Here is an 18,683-nt window from a genome sequence, read left to right on the forward strand (position 1 = left end):
AAGGCAATAGAAGTAAAAGCAAAAATAAACAAATGGTACCTAATCAAACTTATAAGCTTTTGCACAGCAAAGGAAACCATAATAAAAATGAAAAGACAACCTAGACTGGGAGAAAATATTTGCAAACGATATGACCAACAAGAGCTTAATTTCCAAAATATACAAATAACTCATACAGCTCAATAACAAAAAAACAAATGACCCAATCAAAAAATGGGCAGAAGACCTAAATAGACATTTCTCCAAAGAGGACATACAGGTTGTCAATAGGCACATGAAAAGATGCTCATCATCACTAATTATTAGATAAATGCAAATCAAAACTACAATGAGGTACCACCTCACAGCAGCCAGAATGGCCATCATTTAAAAATCTACAAATAGGGCTTCCCTGGTGGCTCAGTGGTTGAGAGTCTGCCTGCCGATGCAGGGGACACGGGTTCGTGCCACGGTCCAGGAAAACCCCACATGCCGCGGAGCGGCTGGGCCCGTGAGCCATGGCCGCTGAGCCTGCGCGTCCGGAGCCTGTGCTCCGCAACGGGAGAGGCCACAACAGTGAGAGGCCCGCAAACCAGAAAAAAAAAAAAAAAAATCTACAAATAACAAATGCTGCAGAGGGTGTAGAGAAAAGGGAACCCACATACACTGTTGGTAGGAATGTAAATTGGTGCAGCCACTCTGGAAAACAGTATGGAGGTTCTGTTAAAAACTAAAAATGGAGCTGCCGTATGATTCAGCAGTCCCACCCCTAGGCATATATCTGGACAAAACTATAATTCAAAAAGATACATGCACCCCTATGTCCATAGCAACACTATTCACAATAGCCAAGACATGGAAACAACCTAAATGTCCATCAACAGATGAATGGATAAAGAAGATGTGGTACATATATATATAATGGAATACTATTCAGCCATAAAAAAGAATGAAATAATGCCATTTTCAGCAACATGATGGACCTAGAGATTATCATACTAAGTGAAGTCAGAAAAAGAAAGATAAATACCAAATGATATCACTTGTATGTGGAATCTAAAATATGACACAAATTAACTTATTTATGCAACAGAAATAGACTCAAAGACATAGAGAAGAGACTTGTGGTTGCCAAGGGGGAGGCAGGTGCAGGAGGGATGGGGTGGGAGTTTGCGATTAGCAGATGCAAACTATTATACATAGACTGGATAAACAACAAAGCTACCTACTGTACAGCACAGGCAACTATATTTAATATCCTATGATAAACCACAATGGAAGGAATATAAAAAAGACTGTGTACAGACAGATAGACAACTGAATCACTTTCCTGTACAGCAGAAATTAACACAACATTGTAAATCACCTATACTTCAATAAAATAAATTTTAAAAAAAACTTGGAAAAGAAAATCCACGAGCTTCCCAGAATCCCACAGCATAGACTGTTTCTATAACAACATTTTTTTTTAGTCTTTCAAACCCACTTGGGTATTTTATTTTGCCTCCAGAACACCCAGGATCACTCCTTCACCTATGCTTACACATCTTGAAACCTCCATGGTGCCTAAAACAGCACTGAATACATAGGTCAAAAAGAATGATATGATTGGATATTCCCAAACACGGGTAGATTTGGACCATGGCGACTGCCACCCTTGGGATTAAGCCCTGCGTTGAAAAGAGACAATAAAGTCCTGGAAATTAATAACACTGCCCCCAAGTTCAATGTAGTTATTTTTATCTTGTTAGAGTGAAGATGAGATGCTACATACCTTTGAGTTCCCCTGGAAAGAAAAGGATGGGAAAGAAACACCAAAAACACCAAAATAAGTTCCTCAAACCAATCACCTTGAGATAACTGCCAAAAAGAGAAATAAGAGAAATACTGTCAAGTGAAGGAGGTATGTATCTGAAGAAAAGTGTAATTGACACTGTGTCTTCAGGGCTACTAGTCAATATCCTGCATGGGACACCAGGGCAATGACATACTTTTCTTCAGAGGATCACAATGCTGAATGGAAATTGTCAATATGATAGCTACAGAATCATGGGCAGAGATGCATACAATTTATAAAACAGAAAGGGAGTCCAACTCAAATAAGGGCTCCAACATTCTGTTAGTATGCCCCAGGTTTCAAGGCAAAAAGCCACACCAGAATTACACAAAAGAGAATAAAATTCCAGGACCTGGTAAGTACTCACCCCAACCAACTTGAGACAGTTCATGAAACTTATGAAACTAGTTAGAGCCTCGGTGAAGAGCACATTATTTAGAGAGTTGAAGAATCAGATGAAAGCTGACCTTAGGTAGGAGCCCCTGCCCAGCAACTGCAGGTTTAGTCTTCAAAGATATAACCAGACTCTATGCCTCTGAATGGCCTTGAGGTTCTTTGATTATTTTTTCTTAGTAAACTCCTAGCCAGTATAGTAATACTACTCCCCCTTGGTGGGTAGATTCTATTTACTTATCTATCATTAAAATGTGTTTAAATACAGATTGTATTTAACAGATTATCCAATGTAAACTGTGTTCATATAAAGGTGCAGTAATATACATTGTAAATATTGTACTGCTATATGTGTTTGCTTTTTGAAGATGTTTAAAACAGAAGAATTTGAACTGCTAAATTAATGTCTACTTTATTAGCATTATGAACACTGAGTGCTTAAAAAAATTGTGACATTTGTGAGGATTACATACATTAAACCTATAAGCATAGTTAAGATGTCCAAGGAAATTTGATTACTTAAATGTAAAATGGTTAGAATCTGATCTATCAATTTATACATTATATAAACATTAATCAAGGAACAAATGAGTTTGTACTAAATTTTTATGTAAAAAGTTATTATATTTATAAATAAGAAAATTTGTTAGCTGAATTTGAAGGCTTAAAAAAGTAGATTTTAAACTGAATATTGATTAAAATCAAAGTAATAACAGATTCTTTTTTTTTTACATGTATAAAAGGCTTCCCAAGGATGTAAAAATCAACAGGAATTTGGCAAAGCCCTTCACCTCACAGACTCTCAGCTCTACAGCCAAGAAAGAGAAGCAAGTGTGCCCCTCTTGAGCGGTTAAATGCCATGTGGGCCATACCTACAGAATCCTAAACCAGTAAAAGTTCCTGGAGCCTTCTCTGGCAAATTCCATTGATTCTAGAAGAATCAAGACTGGGGGTGGGTGGGGAGAGCATCAGTCTGTAGCACACATGACACAGATGGTCTGGGATGGGGCATGACTTCCACCTGACTTAAAAATCCAGTGTACCTCACAATCTAGGAGCCAACAGGAATCCAAAAACACTTCCCAGGATCCTATAACATAAGATAGAGTTTCTTGGAAAACTTTTTTCTTAGTTTCTCAAACCCCCTCAGATATTTTCTTTTGTATCCTGAACATCCAGAGTCACCCCTACGCCTACACTAGCCAAGTGGGGCCTGGTGGAGGTGCTGAACCCTGAGCAGTTAGGTACGAGGTCTTCTACCACAGCAACACTAAAGACACAGAGAGCAGACTTCCTGGAAAGGTGCCCCAAAGCACAGAGGCAACAAGCAATGCAATGCAGGGGGCCAGCCTACGTTCTGCACCTGACTCTGTCACCCCTAATTTGGGGAACTCACACAAATCATAGGGTTTTTGTGACTCGGCAATTATCATATCTGTGAAATGAGCATGAACTTATTCTGGAGCCGGGTTTGTCATGAAAAGCCAATGAAATAACACTCTATAAACATGCAGAAAAATACATGCACAAATGCAGAGAACTGGGTTACTACAAAGTCTAAAGATGCCAGGACTGCTTTACAGCAAGTGGAAACAATACTCTGACTCAGTGAAATCTCACCTGTACAGATACCCATTTAACCTATCAAGTAGGAATAAAGTTCTAAGGACACATCTTCTAACCAAATTTCATCAAGACCAGAAAAGGGCAGCATAAACTAGATGGGGGAGGAAAAAGGGAAAAAAAAAGTTCTACAGACTGAAGTTAATTACCTAAAAATTTTGATTTTGTGCCTACCATGTTAGCTACATGGTAAATTAGCTCATTTAGTCCTTTCAATAACCTCAGAAGGTATAAATTCTTATTCCCTTTCTAGTGGGGGAAAAAATGGGCTTCAAACAGGTTTGAGCAACCTGCCTATAACTGAGGAAAACATTAGCTTTAAGAATCTCAGTTTGCACTGTACAGCCCACAAAAACTAAAGGCCATGACAGTCCATCCCTAGAATCCTGAAGTGTACAGATCTCGTGCTTTTTTCACATTTCAGCGGACGCTGAAAAATGTAGCAAGTCTTCATGGAAATTTCAGTGATGGACTCTTGCTGTCGAATTTCTAAATGGTCCTGTTTCTCTTCTCAAGCCCAGTGGTGAATGTTAAGTGCTTGTCCTGAAACTATCCGGCTCACACTGCACCATCTTCCTCCCTTGAAATGAGCTCCAAGTGCAGAGGAAGGGAAGCAGCCATCATTCTAGGGTCATCATAGGCATGCCAGAGGATCCCAGGTTTTAGCAAAGGGTAATAGGAGGCCCTGGAAATGCCATGCCCGTTGAATTCTCTCCTGTGGGCAACTTTCATCCCCATCAAAATAGTAGGAGACTACAAAAAAATTCATCAGGAAGTGTGTCGCAGTTTCATAGACTGACAGATGGAGGCATGTAGCAATACATCTTTTGTTACTTCCCTTGACAGCTATAGATTGCATGCTGTGTTTAACTGGGCCGATACACATATCCTGCAGGTGTACTGTTGAGAGAAAAGATTTGGGACATTTTTCTGGCTATCACAGAAATAAAGTACCTAGTTCTGGAAATAAATTTTCTGGTAGTCCAAAGAATGTTTCTCTCTATAACTCCAAACACTCCCTCTAGTCACATAACCCTAACAAAGGCATTTTAATGCCCAGCAAATTTATTTTCAAACATGGATAGGCCAGCCTGCATTAAAGGTTTCTCTTCTGTTGGGAGCATAACGTGATCATAATCAGTGATTCTATAAATAAGGGAATGTATTTCTTTACTAAAGCATCAGGCTTCATAAAAGACTATATTTATATGTAAATAAGCACTTTGGGATAATTAAACTTGATGTTCTAGATTTTATTTTCATAGTTAAAAAACTGAAATTGTGTTGTGTCCTTTCGGCAGTTCTAGTTAGCAAGTACCCGCAGCTTAGAGAAGCTAGTTCTCCACTAGCCAGTCACACTGACATCATGTTGCATTTGATGAAAGGGCCTTCCCAGAAGCACTCACGCCTGATTAAGCACATTGTGTAGATTACAGAGTTTTCAGACAAACAGAAGAAAAAATCATTTTCTACCCCCAGTTTCAGACGGCACAGGTATATTATCTAATGAAAACAAGATTTCTCTGAGGAATATGGAATACATTTAACGTTCCCACACAAATAATTATTCTGCCACAATCTGCAAGATGCTGAGACAGAGGCAGACATGGTCACATTTTTCTTAAGTTCTGATGATACTCCCCATTAGGGAACCAAGCAGGGTTCCCATCTCCCAGAAGACAGTTCTGATGTTGATGGATATCAAAAGTGGAAGTGGGACAGTCATAAGAATTAACCCACATAGGCTGAAAAACGGTGATATAAATGTAGTTACATTATATCACATATGAGAATGAGTATGATTCTTTTTTTGGCGGGGGGGGGGGTGCAGAGACAGGTTTATTGCAGGGCCATGCAAGGAGAATGGGTGGCTCATGCTTCCCAAAAGCCCTATCTCTCCAAAGGGTTTCAGCAAAGCATTTTTAAAAATATATATATATATATGATTTATATGTTAATATATTTATAACATACTTAATTATACACATACATTATGTTTTGAAATATAACATCAAATTCCCCATATCCAACTGAAGTCTAGTTGACATACTATGAGGGCATTTAATCATGTAGCTTTCATTAATTTCAGTGGGAAACACAGACCCCAATCCATCCCTGACAATCCTTTAAATTTTAAAAGCTTGCTTTTTATAAAATCCATGACTTTGCCTTTTGGGAACCTGGATGATGAGCAGGACAGAGCTCATAGCTAATGGAATGGATCTACAGAGTGCTGCAAACCGACCAAAACAGCGTGGCTGCTTTACAGAAAGGGAAATTACATTCTGCCTATGAGTCAGAGCTTCTGACACCACAAGGTAAGCAGTCTCCTAAAATGCCCCAGGACAATACATATGTGATGGTTAAGTTTATGCGTCAACTTGACAGGGCCACAGGTGCCCAGATATTAGGTATTTGGTCAAACATTATTCGAGGTGAGTCTGTGAGGGTGTTATTGGATGACTTTAGTGTGTGAATTGATAGACAAAGCAGACGATCCTCCTAGGGCCCATGCAACCAAGTGAAGGCCTGAAGAGAACAAAAAGGCTGACCCTTTCCCAAATAAAGGGGAATTCTTCTTGCCTGACTGGTTTTGAGTTGGGACTCAGTTTTCTCCTGACTCTGGACTTGAAGCTCTTCCCGGGTCTTGAGCCTACTGGCCCTTGAACTAGAATTACACCATCTGCTCTCCTATCTTCAGTCTGCTGACTACGATCTTGGGACTTCTTAGCTTCCAAAATCACCGGAGCCAACTCCTTATAATAAATCATACATATTATACATATGTACTTGTAATATATTAAACACACACACACAGACAGACACACACACACACACACACACACACACACACACACACACACACACACACACACACACACACACACTACTCTTACTGACTCTATTTCTCTGGAGAACCCTAATATAATATTATAAGGAAAAATAAAACCTTCCCTATGGAGCCACCAAAGAAGGAAAGCTGGGGATGTCTCATTCAGCACCAAGAGAACAAAGAGGAAGAGGCCACAGCAGCCAACAAATGGTGACATTATTAGAAAGTATGTGAAATTTGAAAATACAACATGACAAATATTCCTACTTGGTTGGTGTAAGAGGCCTGGAACGAGTAACCAAAAATGTACCAGACAGGAAAGGGCGGTGGGGAATATCGAGGGAGGAAAGGCTGGATGAAAGAGAGAAGACCTGCTCAAAGACAATTATAATTCTTTTCCCTGAAAAATATGATCATTCACGCAAATTCATACAGACGCCCCTCTCCAATCTACATTAACTCACGCCACCATGAGCACCGCCTCCCTCCCAGGCTAGAGCTGTGGCCACACACACACATACACGCACACACACGTACACACAAACGCCCCACTGCTAAACTGCAAATCCTTATCACATATGCTAAGTAATAGCTAATCAAGCTGTAGAGAACTTTTGCTTTTCCATTCTTGTTGATTTAAGTGCCAAGGTGCTTCTGAACAATCTTATAAATTTTAGAGCCTTGTTCTCACAACACCCACAAATGCTGTAAACCAAACTTGTTTGGGTTCACAGAGTGGGAACCGAAGTTACCAGAGGGAAGGCTTGTGGATTCAAAAAACTCCTAGGATCACAGCCACTCTTTGAAAGCTTAAGACCAGCTGGGTGTGTGGAGGCTCGTGAAGTGAAAGGGAATTTAGGATTCATTAAATACTCTCACGGATAAAGACCTAACTATTTGCTCAGGTTTGGGGATCAGTGCTCAGAAGTCTGTTGTCCCATCCCCAATATGCTCCCCAGCAAAGTTTTCTCTCTTTGGCTGGCTCAGTATTGACAGCCTGCACAAAAGAAGGCTGATTGATTCTGAAATAAGTGTGTAGGCTGCGCAGGGCTGACCAGAGCCTGTGTGTTTCTTTGCCTTTCTTGCCCTCACATATCTCTTTATCTCCCGCTCTAAATGTCTTTTCTTCCCAGGGGTTAAGAACAGAGGCTCTGGAGCCCAACTCTGGGACTTTCTGACACTTAACTAGCTGTGGGTCACCTTGAGAAAGTTATTTACTGCTTTGTGCCTCAGTTTCTTCAGTAGCCAGATGTAAAAAATTCGGCTTGTAAGCGTGTAAGGTTGTGAGGATGAAATGATTCATGCGTGTCAAGCTCCTGAAGCAGTCCTGGCATGTGGTACATGTCCAGCAGTGTCAGCCCTATTGACCTTGTGGACTCTCTGACTCACGTCTCCTGACCCCAACAGGTGGGAAGTTGCTTCTGGCTCATTTATAGCATTTATCGCACTGTCTAGAAAGCACCTATTTACCAGCCTGCCTCCCCCCAGACTGAGCAGGAATCATACCTTCTTTCTCATTATCTCTGCCCGCACCCAGTGTGATGCTTGGCACACAGCAGATACTACGTGCTTGAAGGGGTGGCCTAGTCTAACAAGGGGAGCATGGTACCTAAGGGCTGCTGCTTTTGAAGAGCAATGGCAGTGCGGTAAAGCAAAGCTCCAGGTGGAATTCTGCAAAGAAACATAATTCACCCTTTTGGTGTATGATCAAGTCCTGGGATTTTTAATTTGCTTAAACTCATCTGCTTTAAAATCTTTCAAATAAGGTAACTTTTGTTTACATACTTGTCCTTCTTAAAGGCATAGAGAAGTAAGCCTAACAAAGCTAACTGAATCAATGTTTCTTCGGCCCCAGGAGACCAAAATTCGAGAAATATTTATAAGGTTACATTTAATTATCAGTTGCACATAATGCATAATTATTACTTTTAAAGAATAACATCTTTCCAAATACAAACAAGGGCATATCATCAACAGACCCAGAACAAGGCAGAAGTTACGTTAGTGAGGCCTGGCTCCCCAGATGGACATTTCCCTTAAATGAAGAAGGGATAACAAGATGACCAGAAGACTAACCCTGGTCTCAGTTATCTGATTTGATCTCAGTTTCAAAAAACCTTCTGCTGAAAGTGTTTTTCTTGTGAAACATCCTGCTCAAAGGCAAGTCCCTGAGACACACAAACAGACAGACTGGCACGCATGTTTCCCACTCCAGACCAGTTAAGAAACTCAGGAAAAGTCAGAGCCTTTTTCTTGCATGATTTTTGCTACTCCCATATGAAACATCCACAGATGTTTCTGTCTGATCACAGATGTCACTGTCAGGTCAGATTAATAAAAGCCATATTCTCCAGCTAAGCAGAAAGAAAAAGAATAAAGGAATTCAAATATACAAACACTTTGTAACAGAAAAGAACAGGCGAATTCACATTTTATGTTTCTGACCACACACATTTTTCACTTAGTTAAAAGAATTTGGGAAGATGAGTCTAAGTTCGTCTACTATTTAGAATAATGACGGCTAAGGAACCTCCTAGAAAACAATATTCTTTGTGGTGGGAAAACAGAACACCTGAAATCAAATATTAAATGAAATGAGTTACCTCAAGAGCCGAAGTAAAGATTCCCAAGAGGTTCAGCTGGTTCAGTTATACAAAAAGTGAACTGGGGAGCAGGCACCCAGGACCTTACTCACCACGATATCCTCGGGGAATGTGTCTCTGCTGAAGGAGCCGTCATCAAACACGACCTCATAGAAGGTCTGCGCCGTCACAGCGATCACCCTGCAGCTGTAGTACCGGGTGTTGCGATGCTTCGTGATGACCGTCTGCCCCACAGCGATGCCCTTCTCGCCAGCCTTGGACTTCTAAGGAAGGGGCAGAGAAAGAGGAGAGAAAAGAAACAGGAGAAAGAACAGAAAATAAAAGAAATATTTATTTAGAAAACATCATTGGTGTGGTCATGATATACACTCTTAATTGTTAAACCTTTTATTGGGGAGTAATTTCAAACAGAAGTTGCAAGAATATGAATAATACAAAAACACACATATACTCTTTGGCCCTTTGCTCAGGTTCATCTACTGTTATTTATTGCTATTGTTAACATTTTACCATTTCTCTTTTTTTGCCTACTCTCTATTTTACATATGTGTATATTTAAGTATATACATATATAAATACAATTGTGTGTGTGTGCATGCCACAAACCATTTGAGAATAAGATACATATAATCATGGGCTTTAACACCTAAATACATCAGTGTGTATTTTCTAAAAACAGGGATTTTCCTTTATATAACCACAGTACAGTTACTAACTTTAGTAAATTTAACATGGATGCCATACTTTAATCGACCATGCATATTCCAATTTTGTCAAGTGAGCCAATCACGATCTTTATGGCCCCCATCCTTTATGTACAGGATGCAGTCTTGAGTCACATGCTGCATTTAGTTGCCAAGTCTCTTTGACCTCCTTTAATCTGGAACATTTCCACAGCCTTTCTTTGTCTTTTATGATCGTGATACTTTTGAAGGATACGGCTCTCCCTCCCCCTGCTTTTTCAGTAGAGCATATGTCTGATGTTTCCTCATGATTAGATTCAGGTTATACATTCCTGGCCAGAATACCACTACCACAGAGACAATGTCGTATTCTTCTCAGGATATCACATCTGGAGGCACATGTTTGTCCACCTTTCAATGGTGATTTTAATTTTGATCCTGGTCAAAGAGTAGTCCGATTTCTTCATTTTGTAATGACTATTTTTCCCTTCCAACTAATAAGCAATCTGTGGGAGGGACTTTAACACCATGTAAATATCCTGTTCCTCCACATTTCTGCTTAGATTTAGCAACCATTGATGAGTCTTGCTTGATCCAATTTTACTATGATGGTGATGATATGCTGATTTTTCCTGCTCCAGCACTCCCTCCACATTTACTAGTTGGCACCTGGCAGTTATTAAGCAAAAATCTCCTACCTTCCCCCCATCCATCCATCCATCCATCCATCAGTCATCAGTATGGAATTATTAATTCCTCCTCCCCAACTGTTTAGAATTCATACTATAATTAATAATTTGGGTGCTCAGATTATCCCAGATTTGGTCAATAGAAGCCTCTTCAATCTGTTTTCCTGTGCCCCTTAAGATGTCTTTTTATTTCTTATGAGTTCCTTACTTTCTGGCCTAACAAGATGTGTCAAGATCATCTTGCCTCAGCCCTGGAATTAACATTTCCCTGAGGAGCGTGGTTCATTTTAGAGGGCATTGATATTAGAGAATAAGATCCAGGTGCTTAGGTGTGCTTATTAGTACAAAAGCACCATTGTTTCTCGACCCTTTCAGAGGACAGACCAAAGAAATATATGCATGTCGATATGTGTGTGTGTGTGTGTGTATATGTATGCATACACACACACACACTATCACCCTACAGGTCTACATAAACATATGTATAACCATGGAAAAGCATGGACTAGGTCTCAGAGTACATGTGTCATGCTATGGAAGCAGAAGGCTTCAGGATAAACGCTTCAGGAAATGCTTTGGAGAGTGCTGGGCTCAGAGTAAGTACTCCAGAAATGTTAGCTTGCCGTATTTGGGGTTTTCTGTTTGTGTGCTTGCTTGCTTTGTTTTATTTTTCAGAATAAGGCTGTTGCTCCCCTGTCAGGAACTCATACAAACCCCATTCCTGCCAGGCAGAGAGGGTAGCCAACATCTTACAAGGAAGTCTGCTCTCAAACATTCAGTCCCTTTTACTCCCCAGCTCCAAGTATCATTCATCACCCTTATTCTTTTGATGCCACAAGCTCTGACCCACTAGGGGGGGCCTGAATCAAGCACTTGGGAAGGTCCAGAACCTTTGCTAAATGGGCCCTAGAAGGCACAGTCTCATGATCCCCAAGATACCAACATTAGTCTGACATGTCACCCCTAACCTACAGAGAGCCAAGATTCATTAAACCCCAGTGTTTTCTGACAGCAGTATTTATAACATTACTGGGAAATAAAGTGTCATCAATTCAGAATCTTGGTTTAATTAGAGGTTTTACTTATTTTTTTCCCTGAATTTCAAAAAAGGCTAAAACACCTTGTAGGAAACATATAAAGTGCTATGCTTAATCTTTTCCTTCTGGAAACCAAAGAAGAAATGCCCAGAGAGTTAATGATTCACTAATTCCTTCAACAGTCATGTGTTGCCAGCCAGTGGACACCAAGCACCTCCCCTGGTGCTGGGGACTCAAACAAAAACCACTAAGACTTGATTCCTGTTCCCTGGAACAGGCCCACAAAGGTACGTGCCACGAAGTTATCTTACAGATGGCATGATTCAAGACTGGTGATATTCTAGCATTGCCAGCTACAGCATGTCTTCATACTCACAGGCAGAATTAGGGGACGAGAGCAATGAAGTACCAAGTAATGGGCACGAGCAAAAGTCCGGAAGCAGGAAACAGCCCGTTCTGTTCTGCGAACAGCAAGAGATCTGCTGTTGTGCGGGAGGGGAAGCGGGGAGAAAGGAGACTTTAGAAATGGCCTGGTGCCCAGAGGTCAGGCTATGGGGTAGAGGGGAGTAGAGCAGCTCTTATGCCATCCTAAGGAGTCTATATATTACCCTGTGAGCCTAAGGAAGCCACTGAGAGGACTAAGCATAGAAGAAAAATGATCCAGGTCTGTGTGGCTTTTAGGGGAGAAGGGGCAACTCCATGTGGGAGATGAGGGCCTACAGACAAAGATGCTCATGACTTGGGTAGAGGGCCAACTGTCTCCCAGACGTGTTCCTAAGAGTCCCCTCCTTGTAGAGTGAGCTCTGCCATCTAGTTTCTCACATGCCTAACAAAACAAAAGGATATTTTCCTTCTTGAAATCATTCCCTAATGATTGCTAGGTTGGTTGGGAAATTTTTCTGTGCCTTTGGGTGTAGTTAGCTGTGTAAACATTTTGACAAAGGACAAGAGCAAGAAGCCCATAGTGATTTAAACGTACTTTGCTTGAAGTAGAAATCTTTAACAGCTAGGCCACAGTACCTGACACATGCCAAAATAATTCCCTAGTTTCCCACTTCATTCCTCTGCCCAACCCCTTTAAATATACCTAAGCTTTCAAAGTAAGAGAACAACTTAGATGTAATAATAAATTCGAGTGAGGGCACAGTCTGCAGAGTTCTGTAACTCCAAAATTGGGCCCATGACTACTGCTTAAGATTGTATCAGGGTTTCCCTGGTGGCGCAGTGGTTGAGAGTCCGCCTGCCGATGCAGGGGACACGGGTTCGTGCCCCGGTCCAGGAAGATCCCACATGTCGCGGAGCGACTAAGCCCGTGCGCCACAACTACTGAGCCTGTGCTCTAGAGCCTGCCAGCCCACAACTACTGAGCCCACGTGCCACAACTACTGAAACCCGTGCGCCTAGAGCCCGTGCTCCACAACAAGACAAACCACCACAATGAGAAGCGTGCACACCGCAATGAAGAGTAACCCCCGCTCACCACGACTAGAGAAAGCCTGCACGCAACAACAAAGATCCAATGCAGCCAAAAATAAATTAAAAAAAAAAAAAGATTGTATCAGTTACAACTGACCCTAGGAGGTGAAGGTTGCAACTTGTTTGGCTGAACACAGTGGTCCTTAGTGACCTGGATTAGGGCCAAAAAAGGCTTCATGTTGGCAGCATATTTTTGCAAATGCTGTCCCTCTGTCAAACCACCTTAAAAACACTCATAGTCAGAATTGCATGTACTGTATTTTACTATGATAATAGTTTCATTGTGCATATTTTATTAAAATTGGAATGCACCTGCTAAGGAAACAATGTTTTGGATTTGAATTATAAGCTCAGCTTCCTCCTAGCTGTGTGATCTTGGGGATGTTATACAACCTTTAGCAGCCTCAGTTTGCTCATCTGTAGAAGGGACAGTAATACTTACATTAAAGGTTTCCTATAAGAGGAAGTACATAAAATGCGTAGACTCATAGGCAGTTGGTTCTTGGCAACTGTTAACTGGCTTCATTTTAAGAACTGAAGAACATATGTGAGAACCTAGCCCCAGGTTAATACACCACTCTTCCCTACTGTACCCCAGTAACTAGCATATACAACTGTGCAGCACCCTGGTTTCACATGACAAGGCTCAGTCCAACTCTAAATAATCACTGTCCTCCTCTTTATCTCATCCCCTTCTGACTCTAATTCTTGTCAAACGGGGGCACATAGCTATGGTTCTTAGGAAGGAAGGCATAAATAATGTGGTCTCCTCCCTCCACCCCCAAGGCTCTCAAAGCCTTTGTTTACAACTCTGTTAAGGCTCTGGTCAAATGTCATTTTCACTGACTATCCCTCCTATAACGGCAAAATCCACAGGTCAGTGCCAGGACCTCTTTGTCTTTTTATTTGTGGCACCCAGTACACTGCGTACAACACTGTTGTCGTCAGATGAACAATGAATGAATAAATGAATGGAAAAATGAATGAACAGGAAAAAACTAAATAAATGAACTGTGATGAGGGGTAGAGACACATTTTTTAAATGGGAGAAGACTGATTCTAATTATTCACTGTCCAGAAAAGGGCAAAAAGAAACAAAGGGGAGTTTTAGGAAGAAGTTCCTCTTTCTTAGGGTGGGTAGACATGTATGTAGGTAAGGGGAGGAAATAAAGAAGGTTTATAGTGAGAGTCACAAGGTCTGGAAAGTAGAAGCAGCCAGTCAAGGGAAAAGAAAAGTGACAAAGACTTGACAGAGAAAAGGTTGATTCTAGACCACAACCATTTTCTTCCTGCTAGGACACGAAATTTATGCAAACTGGCTGGTTGGAAAGATGGCCAGCACACAAAGTAAATATACAGCCTTCATCTAAATAAAAATTTTCATAAGTCTCAAGCATGACCATTTCATGGGGAGTACTAAAGAAAACAGATTTTTTTCATAATGTTACTTTAATATGATGTCTGATTTATTTTTGCAGGAAAAATTTATTGACAAGCATATCCCATAACTGATTATACATCCTCAATAATATTTCCTGTCAGAAAAGCCTAAGAACCTACTGATGTTAAGAATGGCATTTCTGATCAGAGAAGACGGACATTATGCAAGGGGCTCCATCAGATTATAGAAGTGGCTATGGTTTTTTAAGATTAGTGCACAGGCTAAGGCTGGTGAAAGTCACATTTTCTTTAACATGCACTAAGCAGAAATCAACGAACAGTGGTTTAAGAAAAAACACAACTTAAAGAAAAGCTAGAACCAGTTCAAAATTCTGGGGATGTGAAAAAAAAAAATGTTAACTAAGAAAATGTTACAGACATTTCGCAAAAGCATCAAAGAGTCACTGGTACACATAACACAGATATGTTACCAACACATGTCCGTACACATGAGTTAATTAAACTCTCCCAATAACTCGTTGAAGCAGCTGTTATTTTCATTAAACAGATGAAGTCACTGAGGTACAAGGTCAAGTGACTTTTCCAAGATCTCAGAGCTGGTGAGAGGCTGAAGTGGGGCCCAGAAGCAGATGCTCTCCCACCACAAGTGCCTTGGTATCATCAACCAGGAGAACACACATGGAAAGAAATCAGAGGAGAAATAAAACTAACCAGGAAGTGAGACTAATGGAATTCAAGCAGTTCCCAGAGAAGTTACATTTCTTTCTTTTCTAACTGACTTATTGAGTTAGAACCTCCTCTGTTCTACATACCTTTTGAGGCACTTCATTTAATCTCCCCAGTATAATCATAGAGTTGAATTAGCAACTTGGATTTGGAGCCTATCTGAAGATGAAAAGTGCAGAATGTATAATTGCATATGCTCTCAGTTTTCCTATGTGTACACACATGACACGCATACACACTGCAGTAAATTGCAAAAATGCTCACATACCTTCACACCTTCCTCTTTCCACATTCTTTGAAATGTGAGTTTGCAGCTCCTCCCCTCTAGAGCTGGAGTCTATTTCCCCAACCCTCAAATCTGAGCTAGGCTTGTGGCTTAGCCTGCTGTGACCAAAAGAATACAGCAGAAGTAACGGTGTGCAAATGCAAACCCTCTTGCACACTTCCACTGTCTCCCTAGGGACCCCAGATTCTGTCACGTGAACAAATTCAAATTATCCTGCTGGCAGGTTAGAGACCATATTGACCAAAGCTGAGGCCCGACACATATGAGAGAACCCAGCCAAAAGAAGGCAAGCTGTTCTGCAGCTCACCACAGACAGATGAGGCAACCAGCCTGAAACAGAAGAAGCACCCAACTGAGCCCAGCCTTAACTTCTGACCTACAGAATCAGCAGCTAAAGAGTTGTCATTGTTTTAAGCCACTAAGTTTTGGGATGGTTTGTCACATACACAACTTAGAAAAAAGAATACAGTGACCCTTGAAAAATGCAGGAGTTAGGGGCGTCAACCACCCCCTGGCCTTGCACAGTTAAAAACCCACATATAACTTTACAGTCGGCACTCCATATCCATGGATTCAATCAATCAATGATTGTATAGAATTCAGTATGTATTTATGGGAAAAAAATCCACATATAGGTGGACCCACACCATTTAAATCCATGTTGTTCAAGGGTTAAATGTACTAAGAAAATAATATACTAAACTGTTAGCTATATACAATGCTAGGTAATGAAATTTTGTCTATTTGATTCTTTATGTACTTCTGTGTACCTTCCATTGTACACAGTTGACCCTTGAACACAGGGTTTAGGGGCACCTTGATCCCCTTCACAGTGAAAATATCTGCATAGCACTACCTCTGCCTCAAAAACAAAAGAACTAGTACATGACTTAACCAAGGGCAGGAAGCTGAAACAGTTTGAATGCAATCAGGACTCTTTTGATGCCACATACTGTGAACTCTAATCAAACTCAAATTTTCTCCACACTTAGTTAATTTAAAGATCTAAAAAATGAAAATACAGGTACTATATTTTTTGAAAAAAATCCACGAAGTGGACCTGTGCAGTTCAAAGCCATGGTGTTCAAGAGGCAACTGTATTTCCTTAATTATTATCACCACAGCCTTCTGACCATCTGAACCAAGCCTAAGGGAGCCAGGAAGCCCATATGCACATGTGCCCACAGAAGGCCATTGAGAATGGAATGTTTGCTGCCATAGACCCCCTTGGTTAACTTGTGAGCCTGTGGATCCCTACTCAGAATAAAGTTTTTAAATCCATAAAATAAAACAAGATTATCCTCCCCCCCAAAAAGGTTATATTGAAATAATATTGAAAAAAAAGCAAATTTGTGGTATAATATCTATATTTCTTTAATAATACACTAAATATTAATACCTAGTGGCAGGTCAAACAACTATTAATATCCTAATTTAAAAGCTACAGTGGGAATCCAGCAGCCTGTGGAACAAAAACCACATTCACAGAAAGACAGACAAGATGAAAAGGCACAGGGTTATGTACCAGATGAAGGCACAAGATAAAACCCCAGAAAAACAACTAAATGAAGTGGAAATAGGCAACCTTCCAGAAAAAGAATTCAGAATAATGAGAGTGAAGATGATCCAGGACCTCGGAAAAAGAATGGAGGCAAAGATTGAGAAGATGCAAGAAATGTTTAACAGAGACCTAGAAGAATTAAAGAACAAACAAACAGAGATGAACAAAACAATAACTGAAATGAAAACCACACTAAAAGGAATCAATAGCAGAATAACTGACGCAGAAGAACGGATAAGTGAACTGGAAGACAGAATAGTGGAATTCACTGCTGCAGAAAAGAATAAAGAAAAAAAGAAGGAAAAGAAATGAAGACAGCCTAAGAGACCTCTGGGACAACATTAAACACAATAACATTCGCACTATAGGGGTCGCAGAAGGAGAAGAGAGAGAGAAAGGACTCAGAGAAAATATTTGAAGAGATTATAGTCGAAAACTTCCCTAACACGGGAAAGGAAATAGCCACTGAAGTCCAGGAAGCACAGAGAGTCCCATACAGGATAAACCCAAGGAGAAACATGCCAAGACATATAGTAATCAAATTGGCAAAAATCAAAGGCAAAGAAAAATTATTGAAAGCAGCAAGGGAACAATGACAAATAACATACAAGGGAACACCCATAAGGTTAACAGCTGATTTCTCAGCAGAAACTCTACAAGCCAGAAGGGAGTGGCATGATATACTTAAAGTGATGGAAGAACCTACAACCAAGATTACTCTACCTGGCAAGGATCTCATTCAGATTCAATGGAGAAATCAAAAGCTTTACAGACAAACAAAAGCTAAGAGAATTCAGCACTACCAAACCAGCTCTCCAACAAATGCTTAAGGAACTTCTCTAAGTGGGAAACACAAAAGAAGAAAAGGACCTACAAAAGCAAACCCAAAACAATTAAGAAAATGGTCATAGGAACATACATGTCGATAATTACCTTAAACATGAATGGATTAAATGCTCCAGCCAAAAGACACAGGCTTGCTGAATGCATACAAAAACAAGACCCATATATATACTGTCTGCAAGAGACCCACTTCAGACCTAGGGACATATACACACTGAATGGATGGAAAAAGATATTCCATGCAAATGGAAATCCAAAGAAAGCTGGAGTAGCAATACTCATATCAGATAAAACAGACTTTAATGAATGTTACAAGGGACAAGGAAGGACACTACATTATGATCAAGGGATCAATCAAAGAAGAAGATATAACAATTATAAATATATATGCACCCAACACAGGAGCACCTCAATCCATAAGGCAACTGCTAACAGCTATAAAATAGGAAATTGTGGCTTCCCTGGTGGCACAGTCGTTGAGAGTCTGCCTGCCGATGCAGGGGACACGGGTTCGTGCCCTGGTCCGGGAAGATCCCACATGCCGCAGAGCGTCTGGGCCTGTGAGCCATGGCCGCTGGGCCTGCGTGTCCAGATCCTGTGCTCCGCAACGGGAGACGCCACACAGTGAGAGGCCCATGTACCGCAAAAAAAAAAAAAAAAAAAAAAAGAGGAAATCGACAGTAACAAAATAATAGTGGGGGACTTTAACACCT

At 40.7% G+C, this 18,683-nt stretch overlaps 1 protein-coding gene across 2 annotated transcripts in view; it reads right to left on the reverse strand.

Annotated features, from left to right (window-relative positions):
• Positions 1–18,683, reverse strand: part of KDM4C (lysine demethylase 4C) — a 360,821-nt gene that overhangs the window by 39,227 nt on the left and 302,911 nt on the right. For both annotated transcript variants that reach the window (XM_007451455.1, XM_007451456.1), the window contains exon 18: positions 9,361–9,531. In XM_007451455.1, coding sequence (XP_007451517.1) covers positions 9,361–9,531 — 171 coding nt within the window. The remainder of the gene's footprint in view (positions 1–9,360; positions 9,532–18,683) is intronic.

This window comes from Lipotes vexillifer, unplaced genomic scaffold, assembly GCF_000442215.2.
Source record: "Lipotes vexillifer unplaced genomic scaffold, Lipotes_vexillifer_v1.1 scaffold260, whole genome shotgun sequence".
NCBI classification, from domain to species: domain Eukaryota; kingdom Metazoa; phylum Chordata; class Mammalia; order Artiodactyla; family Lipotidae; genus Lipotes; species Lipotes vexillifer.